At 35.9% G+C, this 13,782-nt stretch overlaps 3 protein-coding genes across 7 annotated transcripts; 2 read left to right on the top strand and 1 right to left on the bottom strand.

Annotated features, from left to right (window-relative positions):
* The first annotated feature begins 237 nt into the window (after positions 1–237).
* On the top strand, positions 238–4,515 carry LOC141653343 (TPD1 protein homolog 1-like). Of its 3 annotated transcripts, none has more exons than XM_074461072.1 (4): positions 238–356; positions 1,131–1,380; positions 1,884–1,985; positions 3,782–4,515. In XM_074461072.1, the coding sequence occupies exons 2-4, from the start codon at positions 1,269–1,271 to the stop codon at positions 4,135–4,137; spliced, it is 570 nt and encodes a 189-aa protein (XP_074317173.1). In that variant the 5' UTR covers positions 238–356; positions 1,131–1,268; the 3' UTR covers positions 4,138–4,515. The 3 variants fall into 3 exon arrangements, with proteins under 3 accessions (XP_074317173.1, XP_074317174.1, XP_074317172.1); XM_074461073.1 differs by lacking the exon at positions 238–356 and adding an exon at positions 409–581; XM_074461071.1 differs by lacking the exon at positions 238–356 and adding an exon at positions 600–1,041.
* Positions 4,516–7,433: 2,918 nt separating this feature from the next.
* LOC141651291 (auxin-induced protein X10A-like) lies at positions 7,434–7,910 on the top strand. The gene has a single exon (XM_074459009.1). The coding sequence runs from the start codon at positions 7,434–7,436 to the stop codon at positions 7,908–7,910; it is 477 nt and encodes a 158-aa protein (XP_074315110.1).
* Positions 7,911–8,588: 678 nt separating this feature from the next.
* On the bottom strand, positions 8,589–13,157 carry LOC141653344 (omega-hydroxypalmitate O-feruloyl transferase-like). Of its 3 annotated transcripts, none has more exons than XM_074461075.1 (3): positions 13,022–13,157; positions 11,999–12,460; positions 8,589–9,679 (listed from the first exon to the last, which is right to left on the bottom strand). In XM_074461075.1, the coding sequence occupies exons 2-3, from the start codon at positions 12,437–12,439 to the stop codon at positions 8,819–8,821; spliced, it is 1,302 nt and encodes a 433-aa protein (XP_074317176.1). In that variant the 5' UTR covers positions 12,440–12,460; positions 13,022–13,157; the 3' UTR covers positions 8,589–8,818. The 3 variants fall into 3 exon arrangements, with proteins under 3 accessions (XP_074317176.1, XP_074317175.1, XP_074317177.1); XM_074461074.1 differs by having other exon boundaries at positions 13,042–13,129; XM_074461076.1 differs by lacking the exon at positions 13,022–13,157 and having other exon boundaries at positions 11,999–12,671.
* Positions 13,158–13,782: the final 625 nt, after the last annotated feature.

Consider the following 13,782-nt stretch of genomic DNA (forward strand, 5'->3'; position numbering starts at 1 on the left):
CCACCATCATTATTCACTATTCATCCTCCAATTACCACTAAAATATCACACCCACGTGCACCCTACACCCTAATACCCTACATAGAATATAATGACATAAATAATTTTAGAAAATTAGCCCAAATTTCACTATCAACATTTTCAATATTACTAATTTAAGTAATTCCAATAATAATTTCAAACCTCATTTACTCCCCCTCTAATTAATCTCTTTTATATAAATATCCTACAAATCTACATCATTCCATTTTCTAAACCCCCTTTCATTCATTCCTTCATTCTATTTCATCATTTTACAGCCCCACTCGTGCACCTTCCCTCTCATTTTCACCTAATTTTCCCTTTTTGTTTCCAAGGTAAAAATACTGCTTTTCTTATAATATTAATACCAAATAAAATCAATCCAAAACACTTCCCTTCCCTTTCTTCTCCGGGTCAAATTACACTTTTTTTCCTCTTATGAGTCGGTTTTACACAAACATTATAAAAGGCGATAATTTGTGAAAATTTTCATTACTAAGTTTGAGCATGCAGGATTACAAATCTACGTTCAAAATTGCTTGCATTACTAAAACGAAGATGTAAAAATCCCTATTTTTTCTCCCTAGGGTTTCGTGAACTTTCTGAAATTGTTGATTTTTCGCAGTTATCGAGGTTCTGTAGAGTAAATACCGAGTGTACAGTTTTGATATGAATGTTTTTGATAGTTTCCGAAAATACGCCGTCGATATTGAGATCTTCTTAAGTCAAATCCTATATTCTACTCATTATTTTACTGTTTTTACTAGTTTTGATGTGATTTGACGTTTTTATTGTTCTTATCATCTTCTTCGAGGTTTTGTTTCCTTTCACTCTTTTTCTGTCACTTCCTTCTCTCACAAGCTTTTTTTGTTGTTTTTTCAACTGTTCCGCCATTGTTGAAGGTCTTTTCACTGAGTTCACTCGTTTTTCGTTTACCGAGTTATCGTCCGTATTTCGTCGTTGAACGCGTTTCAGAGTTGTCTCGCTCGACGGCGGACCGAGTTTCGCTGTCATTAATTCGTTCGTATTTTTCCTCCGAATTTTCCTGCATATATACTTAATATTTGCACTCGTTTTGTAGTTAACTGTGTTTAATCATTTCGGTGCAGACCGAGTTACGGCGTTCATTACTCGCTCGTCAAATTGCAAGTTCTTTGCTGAGTTGACTCGTCCGAAAAGGAGATAATACACTGAGCAGCGATTTCCGTTCCTTCGTCAATTTTCTCTCTCTTCTGGCGTCATCTGCGATGTGTGCTCCGACTATGTCTTCGTCGTCTTCTTCGTCTCAAAGGCGGAGAATTGCGGTTGTTACGGCGGTTATTTCTGTTCTGTTAATCCTCGCTGTTCTTCGTCCTACTGGTATGGTATTCATCTCCTAATAAAATAATATTATAAACTAATCACGATTTTAGTGCCTGATTATTTTTTAATCGTGATGAATTTTAGTATGATTCCGCTAGTTTTTCATGTTAAAAGAGTATAATAATACTCCGTTTTACGCAGTTGCTTATGTGTAATTCTATCATTTTCCTAGGTTTTACAGAAGAGTGGTCCTAAATCCAGAGGTTTTATGTGATGAAATTGAGACTTTTTTTTTTTTGGATTGTGATGAAGTTTAGTATGAAAATTTCACGAAATTATCATACACGCAGTAATTTCTTTGTATAACGTGTTCAATTTTCTAGATTCTAAGGATTACAGTCCATAATCCAGAAGTTCATGTGATGAAATTGATAAATTATTTGTAATTGTGAAGAAGTTTAATATGATTTGGCGTCTTTTTATGTTAAAATTACTTGTAATCGTCAAATAAATAGACATTATTACGCAATTTCTTATACACAATGTGTTCAATTTTCCAGGTTTTACAGAATTACGGTCTAAAATCCATGGATTACATGTAACGAAGATGATAAATTACGCAATTAACAACGTTGTTTCATCACCTCACCGGAAATTGTTGTGTAAGCATTTTATTTATTCTTCATTATCTCTTTTGCTCCAACTGTTTTGGTAGTGGATCCACAATGTGTTGTGGAGAGTGGTCAGATCGGGTACTATACGAACTTTTGGCAGTTAGCTGATTTATTTTGTCACATTCGCTGGTTTTTTCTAAGGTCGTGGAACTTGTTATTTTAATTGCTTTTGTAATTTGCAGTAAATGTTGTGAGGTGATAATATGAGTTGTTGCATTTTTAACATATACCAGCTGGATGATTCTTTTTGCCGTTTTTAGACATTTTAGGTGGTATTCTCGTTTTTTGGATGGTTAATGTTGGGAGAATTTTGCTTTCTTGTGAGGGGGGGACCATATGAAGAAGTAGTTGTACTGCTTTAATTTTGAATGTTTGTCACTTAGATGAGTTAATGCGGAATTTGTTTGAATAGCGGGATTTTTTAGCTAATATACGGAATAGTAATATGCTTTCGATAGGTGATATTTCGTTTGCAATAGGTCGGATAGGTCCATTTAAATAAACACAAATTCTCCCTTATGACGGAGGGTATTCGTCACAAACTTATGACGGGTACTATATCGTCTCACAAAAAACCCATAAGGGTGAGAGAAAGAAGCGCGTGGGGTGGGTGTGCTTGTCCTCTACCCATTTCCACTCACATAATACCCGTCGCAAGATCCGACCCGTCACAAGGGAGACCTACTGTTAAATAAAAGGGTAATTTTAGTCTTGAGAATTCATTTAAATTAGTTGTTGGGTAAAAGAGTACCAAGTGTTGTGGTTGTGAAGTCAATTGGAAACATTTGTCTTGCAAAAAGTCGGATATTTTCATTTTCAAAAGTGTTTATATTTTGTTGTATTTACGACAATTGGTTCTTGTATTATTGTATTGCAATAAGAATTCTGCTAGGTTTTGCGTTAATAAAAGAGGAGAAAGTAAGCTCACTTTATCAATCACTGGTTATTTCTTATGAAAACTCGTCGGGGATTGCCTAACTAACTTAGCTTCATTCTATGTTGAATATCACACTGGAGGGTAGAGCTTGATTAGTAAAGGTGACACACAATTTAGTGTCCTGACTATTGGGTGCATTGTGCATTGCTTTCTAAAGTCCTTTCTTGATGCATTGCTTTCTGGAAGTAAGTAGGGCAGGTTGATAGAATAATTGTTCTAATACCCTGTAAATCTGTGCTTTGCATCTTCAATGATGCTTTGAAGTCGCTATTCACTTTGTAATTATTTCCAGTTATGAACAAAAGGAGAGCATATTATATATAAGCCATGTTAAATTCTTCATTTCTAACGGAGTCAAAGACTTACGGTCCTTAATATGACTGTTATAGTGGTTGTGTTTCCTCTACTTTGAAGCAGTTGCCGTTGTATGCAATTTAGCGAGATTATCAGTATTTTGATCCTTAGGAAACAACCTCTATGTTATTTCACCATGGTCCATGATAATGGTGGTGGTGGTGTTGTAGTACAGGAACCATGTGAAAGTAGGCTAATGATTTGCTGTGCTGATGAACAAGTTGCAGTATCTTACTTACAGTACATTGCCTTTCTATTGGCTTTGCTTAATTTTTTAGTTTTGTCCCCAGCCCCCAGCCCGCATCCTTTTCCTGTTTTTCTCACTGAAAATGCTAATTGTGTCTGAAGAATCCTTCTCTTGACCGTGTAAAAGACATTGCTGCATCATTCTTTTAATTAGTTTAATGTTCTCTGTATGCCTTTAATTGACCAGTTTTTCCTTTCCTCATTTCACTAAACAACCTTTTCCCCTTTATCTTTTTTTGTGTAATAGCTCCAAAAAGACCAGTTGACAAGCCAGCTCGTTTCTGGGGAGATACCAACAAGTGCACTGAATCCGATATCATTGTCACCCAAAGTCCTGGAGCCCCTCTTCCCTCCGGCATACCCACCTACACCGTTGAAATCATCAATGCCTGTGTCTCGGGTTGTGACATTTCTAACATACACATCCACTGTGGCTGGTTTAGCTCTGCTCGCCTCATCGACCCTCGCATCTTCAAGCGTATCAATTACAACGATTGCCTTGTCAATGGTGGCCACCCTCTCCCAAACGGGCAATCAATTTCATTCCAGTATGCTGACACTCGGAGTTACCCGCTGGTTATTTCAGCCATGAGTTGCTTGTGAAGTCCTTAACACGTATGATTAGCGATTAATTTTGCATTTTGAGTTGTTAAATTTTGTCCATAATTAGTCTTCTTGCTTGCTTTACGGTTAGTCTTGAAATCACCCAGCGATTATATCGAGCAACCAAACCGATTGCTGTGAACCTGCTGCTTGGGCTCTATATAGTTGTCGAGTCGTTGATAATCGTTTGTGTTGTGGTAGAATACACGAGGCTTTTAGTAGGGAGAAAGCCCTGATTATGATGCGAAAATTTTGTGATGTAATTAGTCTTTTACAATCTAGAGAGCATTAATGTCTCAATTCAGTCACAATTGTGTCCCGTGGGCATATTTTTGTACACAAAAATATACATTTTTGCAAGCACGTTTATTATAGTATTGTAGTTATCTCCAATTAAATGAAATACTACTTGGTTTAATGGTTTTGCAATTGCATGAAAAACACCAATTGCTGATTTCTGGTAATGGCAGAAAGAAGGGATAAAAATAGAGGAAAAAAACAAGAGCAATAAATAAAAAGAGGACATAAGTTTCAGAGCATAAGGTAAAGGGAGGTGCAGGTTGAGAGTGTAAAGGGAGTTTGGTTGGGGGTAAAATGATAGGGGTAAAAAAAAGGGGACGTAGGCTTTATGACTGTAGCTAATGACCATTGCATAAAAGAGGAAAGTTTCAGGGTGGGAGAGTGTAGCAGTGTTATTGAACCCCGCCCTGTGGACTTATATGAAGGAAGCCGCCAGTGAGCAGTAGCCAGTAGTATTAGCAGGGTGTTGTCGCAACAACATGACTCCAATTCCTTTCATTTGACATTTTCAAAAACTGACCACCTCTTTGTCTCGTTTTCTTACTTCTCTTTTTGACTGTCCTTCCTCTTTTTCATGCCTTTTTCAAATCACCACCAATTCTTATTTCAGACCAAGGTATCCGTCTTATTAATAAGACGGATACTATATTCTCTCACAAAATACCCATTTAAGGTGAGTGGAGAAGCACATGGGGGGTCCCACCTTTGTCCCCTCTACCCATTTCCTCTCACACAACGACCCATCTTAAAATCCGACCTGTTTTAAGCAAGACTTACTCTCAAATCACACCCTCTCCATTTGAAGCCTTGATTTTTTAATAATTAAAAAACATAGTAATACATAGTTAGTCATTCGATTCGATTTTAGGTCCGTTTAAACTTGGTTGATTTAATTTGGGTAGAGATGAAAGCGGTCGTTGGGCTGGCACACCCTAACATAGCCCATAGCCCATTATGACACGACACGAAATTACCACAACTCAGCATGGTATGATAGTACGTCACGCTACGGGCCGTGACCGTGCCGAAGTTTTGGGAAATAACACCATAGCACAAGCACGACATGACCCACCTAGGAACGACGTGACACTCTCAGGCACACCCAAAATGCAAAGAAATAAGATTGAAGTAGAGGAATTGCTTGGGCACGACATGACACAACACAAAGTCCACATTCGCGTGCCTGTGCCGTGCCATTTTCTCACTCAAGCACGGTGGGTTGGCACGAGGCACGAGCCACTTCTATCTCTAATGATTATACTTTTGGTTTGATAACTTGATTCAGTTAACCTTCATTGCAATAACCCGTCTTAATTTATTTGAGCTGCTTAAAGTCGATAGGGTTTATGCCGAGTCAATGTTGATCTCAGTTTAGATTCGAGTTGGACTATCACGAATTGGATTCAAACGTACAAATGTATGTTGAATTATTCGAGGTCGAATTATTTCAGGTTAAAATTAATCCAAATTCGGATATGTTGAATTTGGTGCAATTGAATACGTTTTAGGTTACTCTTTTCGGTCCTCGACTCGCTTCTGAATTGATCAATTTTCATGTTAGTATATGTCGTACTCCGTATATGTTTTGCCAAGTCTACTAAAAAGTACCCGGCGAATGAAACGGGTTAAAACTTACAAAAACAGTTGAGAAAGCGTTCTGGACATAATTTCGAAGCCTAACAAATTGTACCCAGGAGAACACAGCAGTATTAAATTGGGCCAACTAAAATAATTAAGCGAATTTCCGTGGGCTAACCCGTTACCCGTGTAACTGCTTTTTTTAGCTCCTTTGACGAGTTTCACATGATTTCTGCCTTTTTCAAACAAGATTTTATGGGACTACGACTATATCACTACATCCACACGCCCTTCCACCACTAACATCACTGTGTAAATAAATGGTCTGCCCAAAGCTTTAGCTTAGCCTAGCCTTTGTTTTAACACAAATTCTCATCTATAACGTCTCCTAATCGTTTGAAATAATGATAAAAATGGGAGGTGGTTGTCAAAATGTCACAACTTACGCTTTATCACAAGGAAGAATAGTTGTTTTAATTAGCATGTTTGAGTTGTATATGAATTAGGTTATAAAAGCTTACGAGTCTACGATTAATCATTTACATATTGGATTGTTTCGTTACACACATGATTTGTCATAAACTAACTATGTTTCTCATCGATTTTGAACAAATTTCTAACAAATCTTTCCTTCGTAGAGCATCAAATAGTTTAATTACGCAAAATTACACACTAGATATGGAATATTTTTTTTTTCCTAGTGTAAGAAGATTGGTAAGGACAAATTTAATGCTGACGGGATATGAATCCAGGCTATCCACCCATTATCAACACTAATGAGTAATGACTCTACCATACCATTTAAACTAGTTGACAAATGACATTTGCTACAAACTAAGTCCATGAAAAACCTAAAAACGGGGGAGACGAATGTGAATTTATGTATAATCTAATAAATACAGTATATTACAAGCTTTGGAGTACCTACTACAATAATATACAACAATTGAATTCCCCTAATCTACACCACCCAATCCACCAAAAATTGTACCAAATGTAAACAAATGGTTGTATCAAGATGTCATCATATACTACTAGTAATATTCTCAACTTCAGTGAGGTAGAATGAGGGACATTTGACTCCCCTGCTAAAGTATGTAACTGTATTTGGTAGGATGTATCTCATCAGGCTTCATCTGCTACAGGTTCTTTACACCCATTTGTCAACTTGCTCTTTACTCTCTTTACTCTATAAATCTACCTAAGAAATGTACCATCATCAATTCTACAATGCTTCTTCATATGATATGTTTCATCAAAATCATTATTCCTCTACTCTATGATAGAGGCTAGAAAATAAAATATCTCAACAATTTCTACCTAAGTTCCTTAATAAAAATCTCAATTCAAGCGGTCGAGAGGGGTCAGATGTACGCAACCTTCTAAGCTTGTTTCCGAAAAACTCTAGGAGAAAAAAGATGGAAGTTTTGAAGAAATGGAAGAAGAACATAATAAAAAGGTGTAAGTCCACCAAGGAGAAAAACAAAACAAGTTCCATTGACAACGATACGTTGCCTAAGAGCAAGTCATTTCCACCATGGTCAAGTTCATTGATGACAACATCCTTGGTCTCGCCATCTTCGTCAAGAACAGGGCATATGACTCCCGGGGGTTGTTTCTCGGTCTACGTTGGACCCGAGAGGCAGAGGTTTGTGATGAAGGCAAAGTATGCTAGCCATCCTTTGTTCAAGATGTTGTTAGATGATGCAAGAGAACAGTATGGATATAACAGTGAAGGCCCTCTTTTATTACCTTGTGATGTTAATTTATTCTGTAGAGTTTTAGCTGAGATGGATAATGAGAGTACTGATGTTATTCATCCTCATTGTTGTGGTAGTTACGGCGCTTATAGTCTTCTTAGCCCGTCTAGATTGCTCAAACTTAACCATGTTTAGCTGTATAAACTTTGTGTTTCGACATTTTGTTCTGATTAAACAGTGCTCATCATATATTCTGCCTTTTTCTCAATATTTAGTTTCTCTTAACCTTTGTTCTTGTAATCTTGTAAATGTAAATACAGTCACAACAGATGTACCTTGAACTTATTTTGGTTCATAGACTTCAAGCTGTCCCGTCGAGTCAGGTAACTGCAATTCTTAATGTCTTATGGGTTAAGGATCATTGCGTGTATGATGTTACCGGTCACTTTGGGTACATGCCAGTTCGCGTAGGGATCATTTTTGGGTTAGTGGTTACATGTCAGGTCAGATTATTTCATACTGTTTAGGTTCTGGCTGTCAAAATCTTTCCTTTCCGTATAGTAGCTTCGTGTCATTTTCAGGCCGGAATGTTTTCGCTCAGGTAAATTCAGGCTCAGGCTAATTTGGGTAAAGCTTTTCGAGTTCACATCCAGTCAATTCATTTCAGGTCGGTTTTAAATTTCTAACATGGCTAAAGTGCTAAGGGTAATGAATGCTTTTGGGGAAAACCTGGAATCAAGGGTATGCGGTTGCTCACAAAGTCACAAGTAATCTGTTTTTCTGATAAATATATGAACAAAAGGTTCTCAGTTAGCATCATAAAATTCATGAAAGTAGTTACAGCTGAGATTTAAAAAGAGCAACAACATTAATACTTTTAATCAGAGAATTTGTTACAGTATAATGTATCAGTTGCTGATTATTACACTTAATAGACTATTATCACAAACGATACGAAGCATAATTCAATGATTTATATAGGTAATTTCTGTATATAAATAAAACACCTCACACAGTCACACCATATTTCAATCCAACATATATATGTATATTTCACAATTGACAGTAATAAACTTCTTATGTGCAGTAATTATGTTTGTTTGTTAAATATCCTTGATTTCGTCCTCAAAGACCTTCATGGCAGAAGCTGGCATACCAAGATGAACATTGATACTGCTCCTATCCGCTCCATGAGGAAGAAAAACCGCGACTTCTTTCCCAGGCACACCCACAGGACCTGTGTAAATGGTCTCCCCCCAGCCGAAGTCAGTGGTATGAAATGACAATTTTGACCATGCTGTGATCAGCAAAGTACCATTCATAGAAGGCCTAGCCCTGTTAATCTCAATGTAGTCTATTGCAGACCTCATATAACTGTCGGTGACTAACTTAACCGCGTTCTGAACCAACTCGACAGCGAATGAAAGTGGGTTTTCGAGCAAGTCCCCTGCTTTGCATAGAGCAACAGTCAACACCATTCCGTTCCCAAAGAACCCCTTAGGCAAGACCGGATCAAATCTGGACCGCCCATCTGCTGCAAACAGCAATTTGGTCATTTGATCGGGTTTCATCTTAAGGGCCTTGCATCGAGATCTCCATACCAAGGCCGACAAGACTTCAAATGTCGAGCATTTGGTTAAGGATCCATTTTCAAGCGCTTTGTTTTTCATTCTTCCTATTTTCTCCGTGTCAAAAGAGAATGCTCCATACGCAATCTCTTCTTGGTAGAGGTCGCCAGTGTTGGAAATGTCCTCGATGTCAAGGAACTCGTTCTGAGGGAACTCGATCCTTGGTGGGTCCCGAGCTTTGAGGATTGTTCGGTCAAGATGGGGTGGAATGGTTAAAGGTAGTTGGCGAGCTGTTTCACCCCATGAGTTGACGAATTCAGCAGCTGATTTTCCATCTGCCATGCAATGGTTCATTGCCATGCCTACTGCAAATGCTCCACACTCGAATTTTGTCACCTGGATTAACAGAACATCAAGTGTACGAATATCTCACGTTTAAATGCTTAAATCAATTGAAATTTTTTCTCATATAAGTTCATTTACATGTCACATTTCCGACTATTTAAAGATGCCAACAGTTACTCGACTACTTGTATGTGATATTCACGTTAACTTAATTGGTAGTCATTGAGACATGATACTCGTAACCTGGGTACATACACGCTTAAATTTAAGAATATCAAACCATTAATCAAACAAAAACGCTTTAATCGCAAAATCAGCAAACGATTAATCAATTTTCCGAAATTATCCTTGTATCCTTCTCATTCATTTCATAAACGGAGAACCAATGAGTAAACAAACAGTAACCAAAAACACCCTAGTCACAAAACGGTCTTTGGTGAACGGTCGCGCGGAATCATATTTCGTACTAGACTACTAGTCATTCTCCGATAAATTTCAATCCATATTTTTCGAGTGAAAATCCAACAGTTTTAACTTTTAACTCAAGACGACGGCAACAACAGTACAAAGAAATTCAAGGAACGGAATGAAAAACAATTACTCCCTCTGTCCCGGTCATTTGTTGTCCTTTTCCATTTTAGGGTGTCTCAGTCATTTGTTGTCTTTTCTATTTTAAGAATGAACTTGATGAGTAATTTGATCATACTTATTCAATTTATTCCACTTGTCATTTAGTTATTGGTCATCTCCTCCTTCCTTGGTCTTTGTGCCAAAACCAAAGGATAACAATTGACCGGGACGGAGGGAGTACTAAGTATCTCCTTACTACTTTAGAGAATTTTCACCAAAAAAAAAAAAAACTAAGAATATACAACCAATTACGAAGTATCTCCTTACTACTAGGACAATTTTCACCAAAAAAAGAAAAAACTAAGAGAATAAAAATTCTCTTAGTTTTCCTCCAAATGCTTCTATGTAAATAAAGAAATAAAATTTTCCTTCTTTAAATTATTATCTTTCATTAAAATATAATCTTATAATTAAATTCAAAATTGAGCATTGTAGATATCGAACTTGTGCCTAACATTCAAAATACCGAAGATGTCTTAGTCTAGTGGTTAAGACGGAGGTATTGTGGACAATAGGTCCCAGGTTCGAATCCCCCCTCCCCTCTATTGTAATGCGACTAAGTGCGCGCTTCGATTGACCAAAAAAAAAATATAATTAAATTCAAAATTATGATTTTTTCATCAAAATAAAATAAAATTGATGTTAAACTATAAGTTGGTAAATTTTTCACTAAATGCAATAATTATAACTCCGGAGAATAATTTGACACATATTTACCATTAACTTTTTGGCAAAATGTAAAACTCTAATATTTCCAACTGTCAAAAAAAAAAAAAAAACTTTGTGACAAAATAAAATCATTAGAGAAAATTTATAAAATGAAATCCTTAATTTATGATAAAAAAAATATATATTTCATAAAACACAAAAACTCCAGAGAGACGGTCTCTCAATAGCGTTATTGAGAGACCTCTCACATGATGGGGTGAGAGATCCACTGAATTTTTTTTCCCTATTATGTCTCTCACTAAATTAGTGGGAGACGGTCTCTCATAGGATCTACGTTTTTTTTTTTTTTTTTTTTTTTTTGTGTGTGTAAAGGAAGACACAATAGCGATTTTGATGCAAGATCATAAATATCTTCATGGGTGAAATGTACTCCGTGCCATTTAATAAGATACAGGACAATTCATGTTCCAATAAATTTTTTTTTGAAGGTCATGTTCCAATAAATTAGATACTCGTAGTAGTCAATTTCATTGAAATGGAAATTGTTGAGAGGGAGTACTACCTAGTGTATGCGACTCCTATATCAAAAATGGAAAATTTGACAATCAATCTAAATTCTAATATGAATAATCAAATATCTTGCCCAAGTACACTTACAAGCCTTTTCTTTAGGGATAAAGGCCATATTTCAAATGGTTATTTTTTCTAACGTGTGCCCATTTGATACATATTAATGATCCAAAAATATATACTCGTAGAGTTTCTCTCATGAGAATTTGGAAAAGTCTAGTCATTCAGTATTCAAGTTTTTTCATAAGACAATTCACAATTTGTATACTTTTGAATTATCCATTTGACATACATTAGAAAAATCGTAATTTTAATACTGGATGGTGGATTCTTAACTTAATTATATACTCCATATAAGAATCATTCAATGACTTTATCGATTAAGCTACACCGGACATATGTTTCTAGCTCACGAGATGTCTATTACCCATACTTGAAATCAAGATGCTAACTACTCGTATAACTTTGTCAGACCGTCTAATATAAGAATTTTGAAAATACCTTAATAGTTAGAATAGGAGTCTCGAGGATATTGTTGGCATCAGGAACCTCGTAGATCAAGTTATTAAGTATCATGGGATCAACACTAGCCAAGCCAAGCAACTCTAACATGGAACAATTAACCTCACCCTCCACGAAAAAGGGTCCTTCTCCGGTGCAATCGACTATCAACTTCATGTCGGAGCTTAGGGTTAGTCTTCCTGCAAGAGGATAGTAATGTACTAGAACTTTGGACAAGGATTCTTTTATGACTTTTGCTGCATTTTCGTTCCCTTTCTCTGATTTATAAAGGTATATTGTCTTCATTATTACAGCTATGTTCTGGTCGAGGTTACATAGGAAATATAGTCCTTTTTCCGTCTCTTGCGCTGGAAGGACTCGTGTTGGTTCTTCCGACTTAAATTCCAGCTCCGGCTTGCTACCATTACCGTAATTCTCCATTTTTCTTGGAAATTGAAAATCCTGCTTCATCATTTTAATTGAAAAATAATTATTATATCGCGGGTCATATTTTTGACTAAAAAATGAATTGAAGGAGGTTTGGAATTGATAAAAACATGTCGGACTCAAAATCATCTTGGGACTAAGGTTTTATTATTGTAGCGATTATTGTTGGAAATTCAATAAACCTCTATTTTTTGCTAAAAATATTTTACTAAATATATAAAAATTTGAAGAAACAAATAAAAGGGAAACAAGATGGTAAAAAATAGAAGATACATGCAAATACTATTGTCTTTGAATGACATAAAAATTATGTGAACTATCAATAGTAAGAGATAAGAGGATATCATGTGATGTGCATGCATATAACATCAAAATATACTCCTTCTATTATGATATATTGATAACCTAATAGATTAATTTTAGATACTCAAAATATACGTCATCTGTTTCATTGAATTAATTACATTTTTCAATTCTTCTCCTCGTATATTTTGAAAACTGTAAATAATTCAATGAAACCGAGGAAGCATTTTACTCTATTCTTAACATGATATACAAGTAGAGCTATTGTGCTACCTTATAGAGTATGGTGATACCTTTAATAGTTGAATTATATCGATCAAATGAGCTTAATTAAGTTTGCATGGGATGTGAGAAATGAGAAAGTAAGGTGAAGAAAGCATGCATATATATGGAGGAAGTGAAGAAGCTTATAGGATAGTGTAAAGTGTAAATGTGTTAATTTTGATATTTGGTGAAGGTACTACTTAGCTGTAAGATGAACATGTACGTGTAGAGTTGTGATAGCATACAACTTAATTACACGAAAACCTTTTCTTAGTTGAGCAAGTCATGGACTTATTTGGGGCGACACTTTGGAGATTTTATTTCTATTAATAAAGTACTAGTCATTTTTAGCATCAATTGATAAACCTTTATGGATGGATACTCCACTTTTTCAGATGATTTATCACATTATTTTGGAGTTTTTGAGACTATGAAATTTTTGGATTATATTTTTGTTATTTGATTTTTTTTTATTTTACGATTTTTAGATGGTACTTTGTAAATCACGCATTTAGCTATTCGTAGGTGACAGACTCGGAGTTTAGAAGTACTAGCTTCAGACCATATAACCTCTAAGTAGAGACTGAAATTTTCGAACCCGAGACCTAATGTCCCCTGTAGCTCGTTCTTAACCATTAAACTAAGATTTTCACATTAGAGTATAAATTATTGTTTAATTAAATCTACGAATATAACTTACAAACTTAAATTAAATATATAGAAAGATAATAATTGACCAACAAAATATTAACTAGTGGGAACAGAAGGAT

The sequence above is a fragment of the Silene latifolia genome, chromosome 4 (genome assembly GCF_048544455.1).
Source record: "Silene latifolia isolate original U9 population chromosome 4, ASM4854445v1, whole genome shotgun sequence".
NCBI lineage: Eukaryota > Viridiplantae > Streptophyta > Magnoliopsida > Caryophyllales > Caryophyllaceae > Silene > Silene latifolia.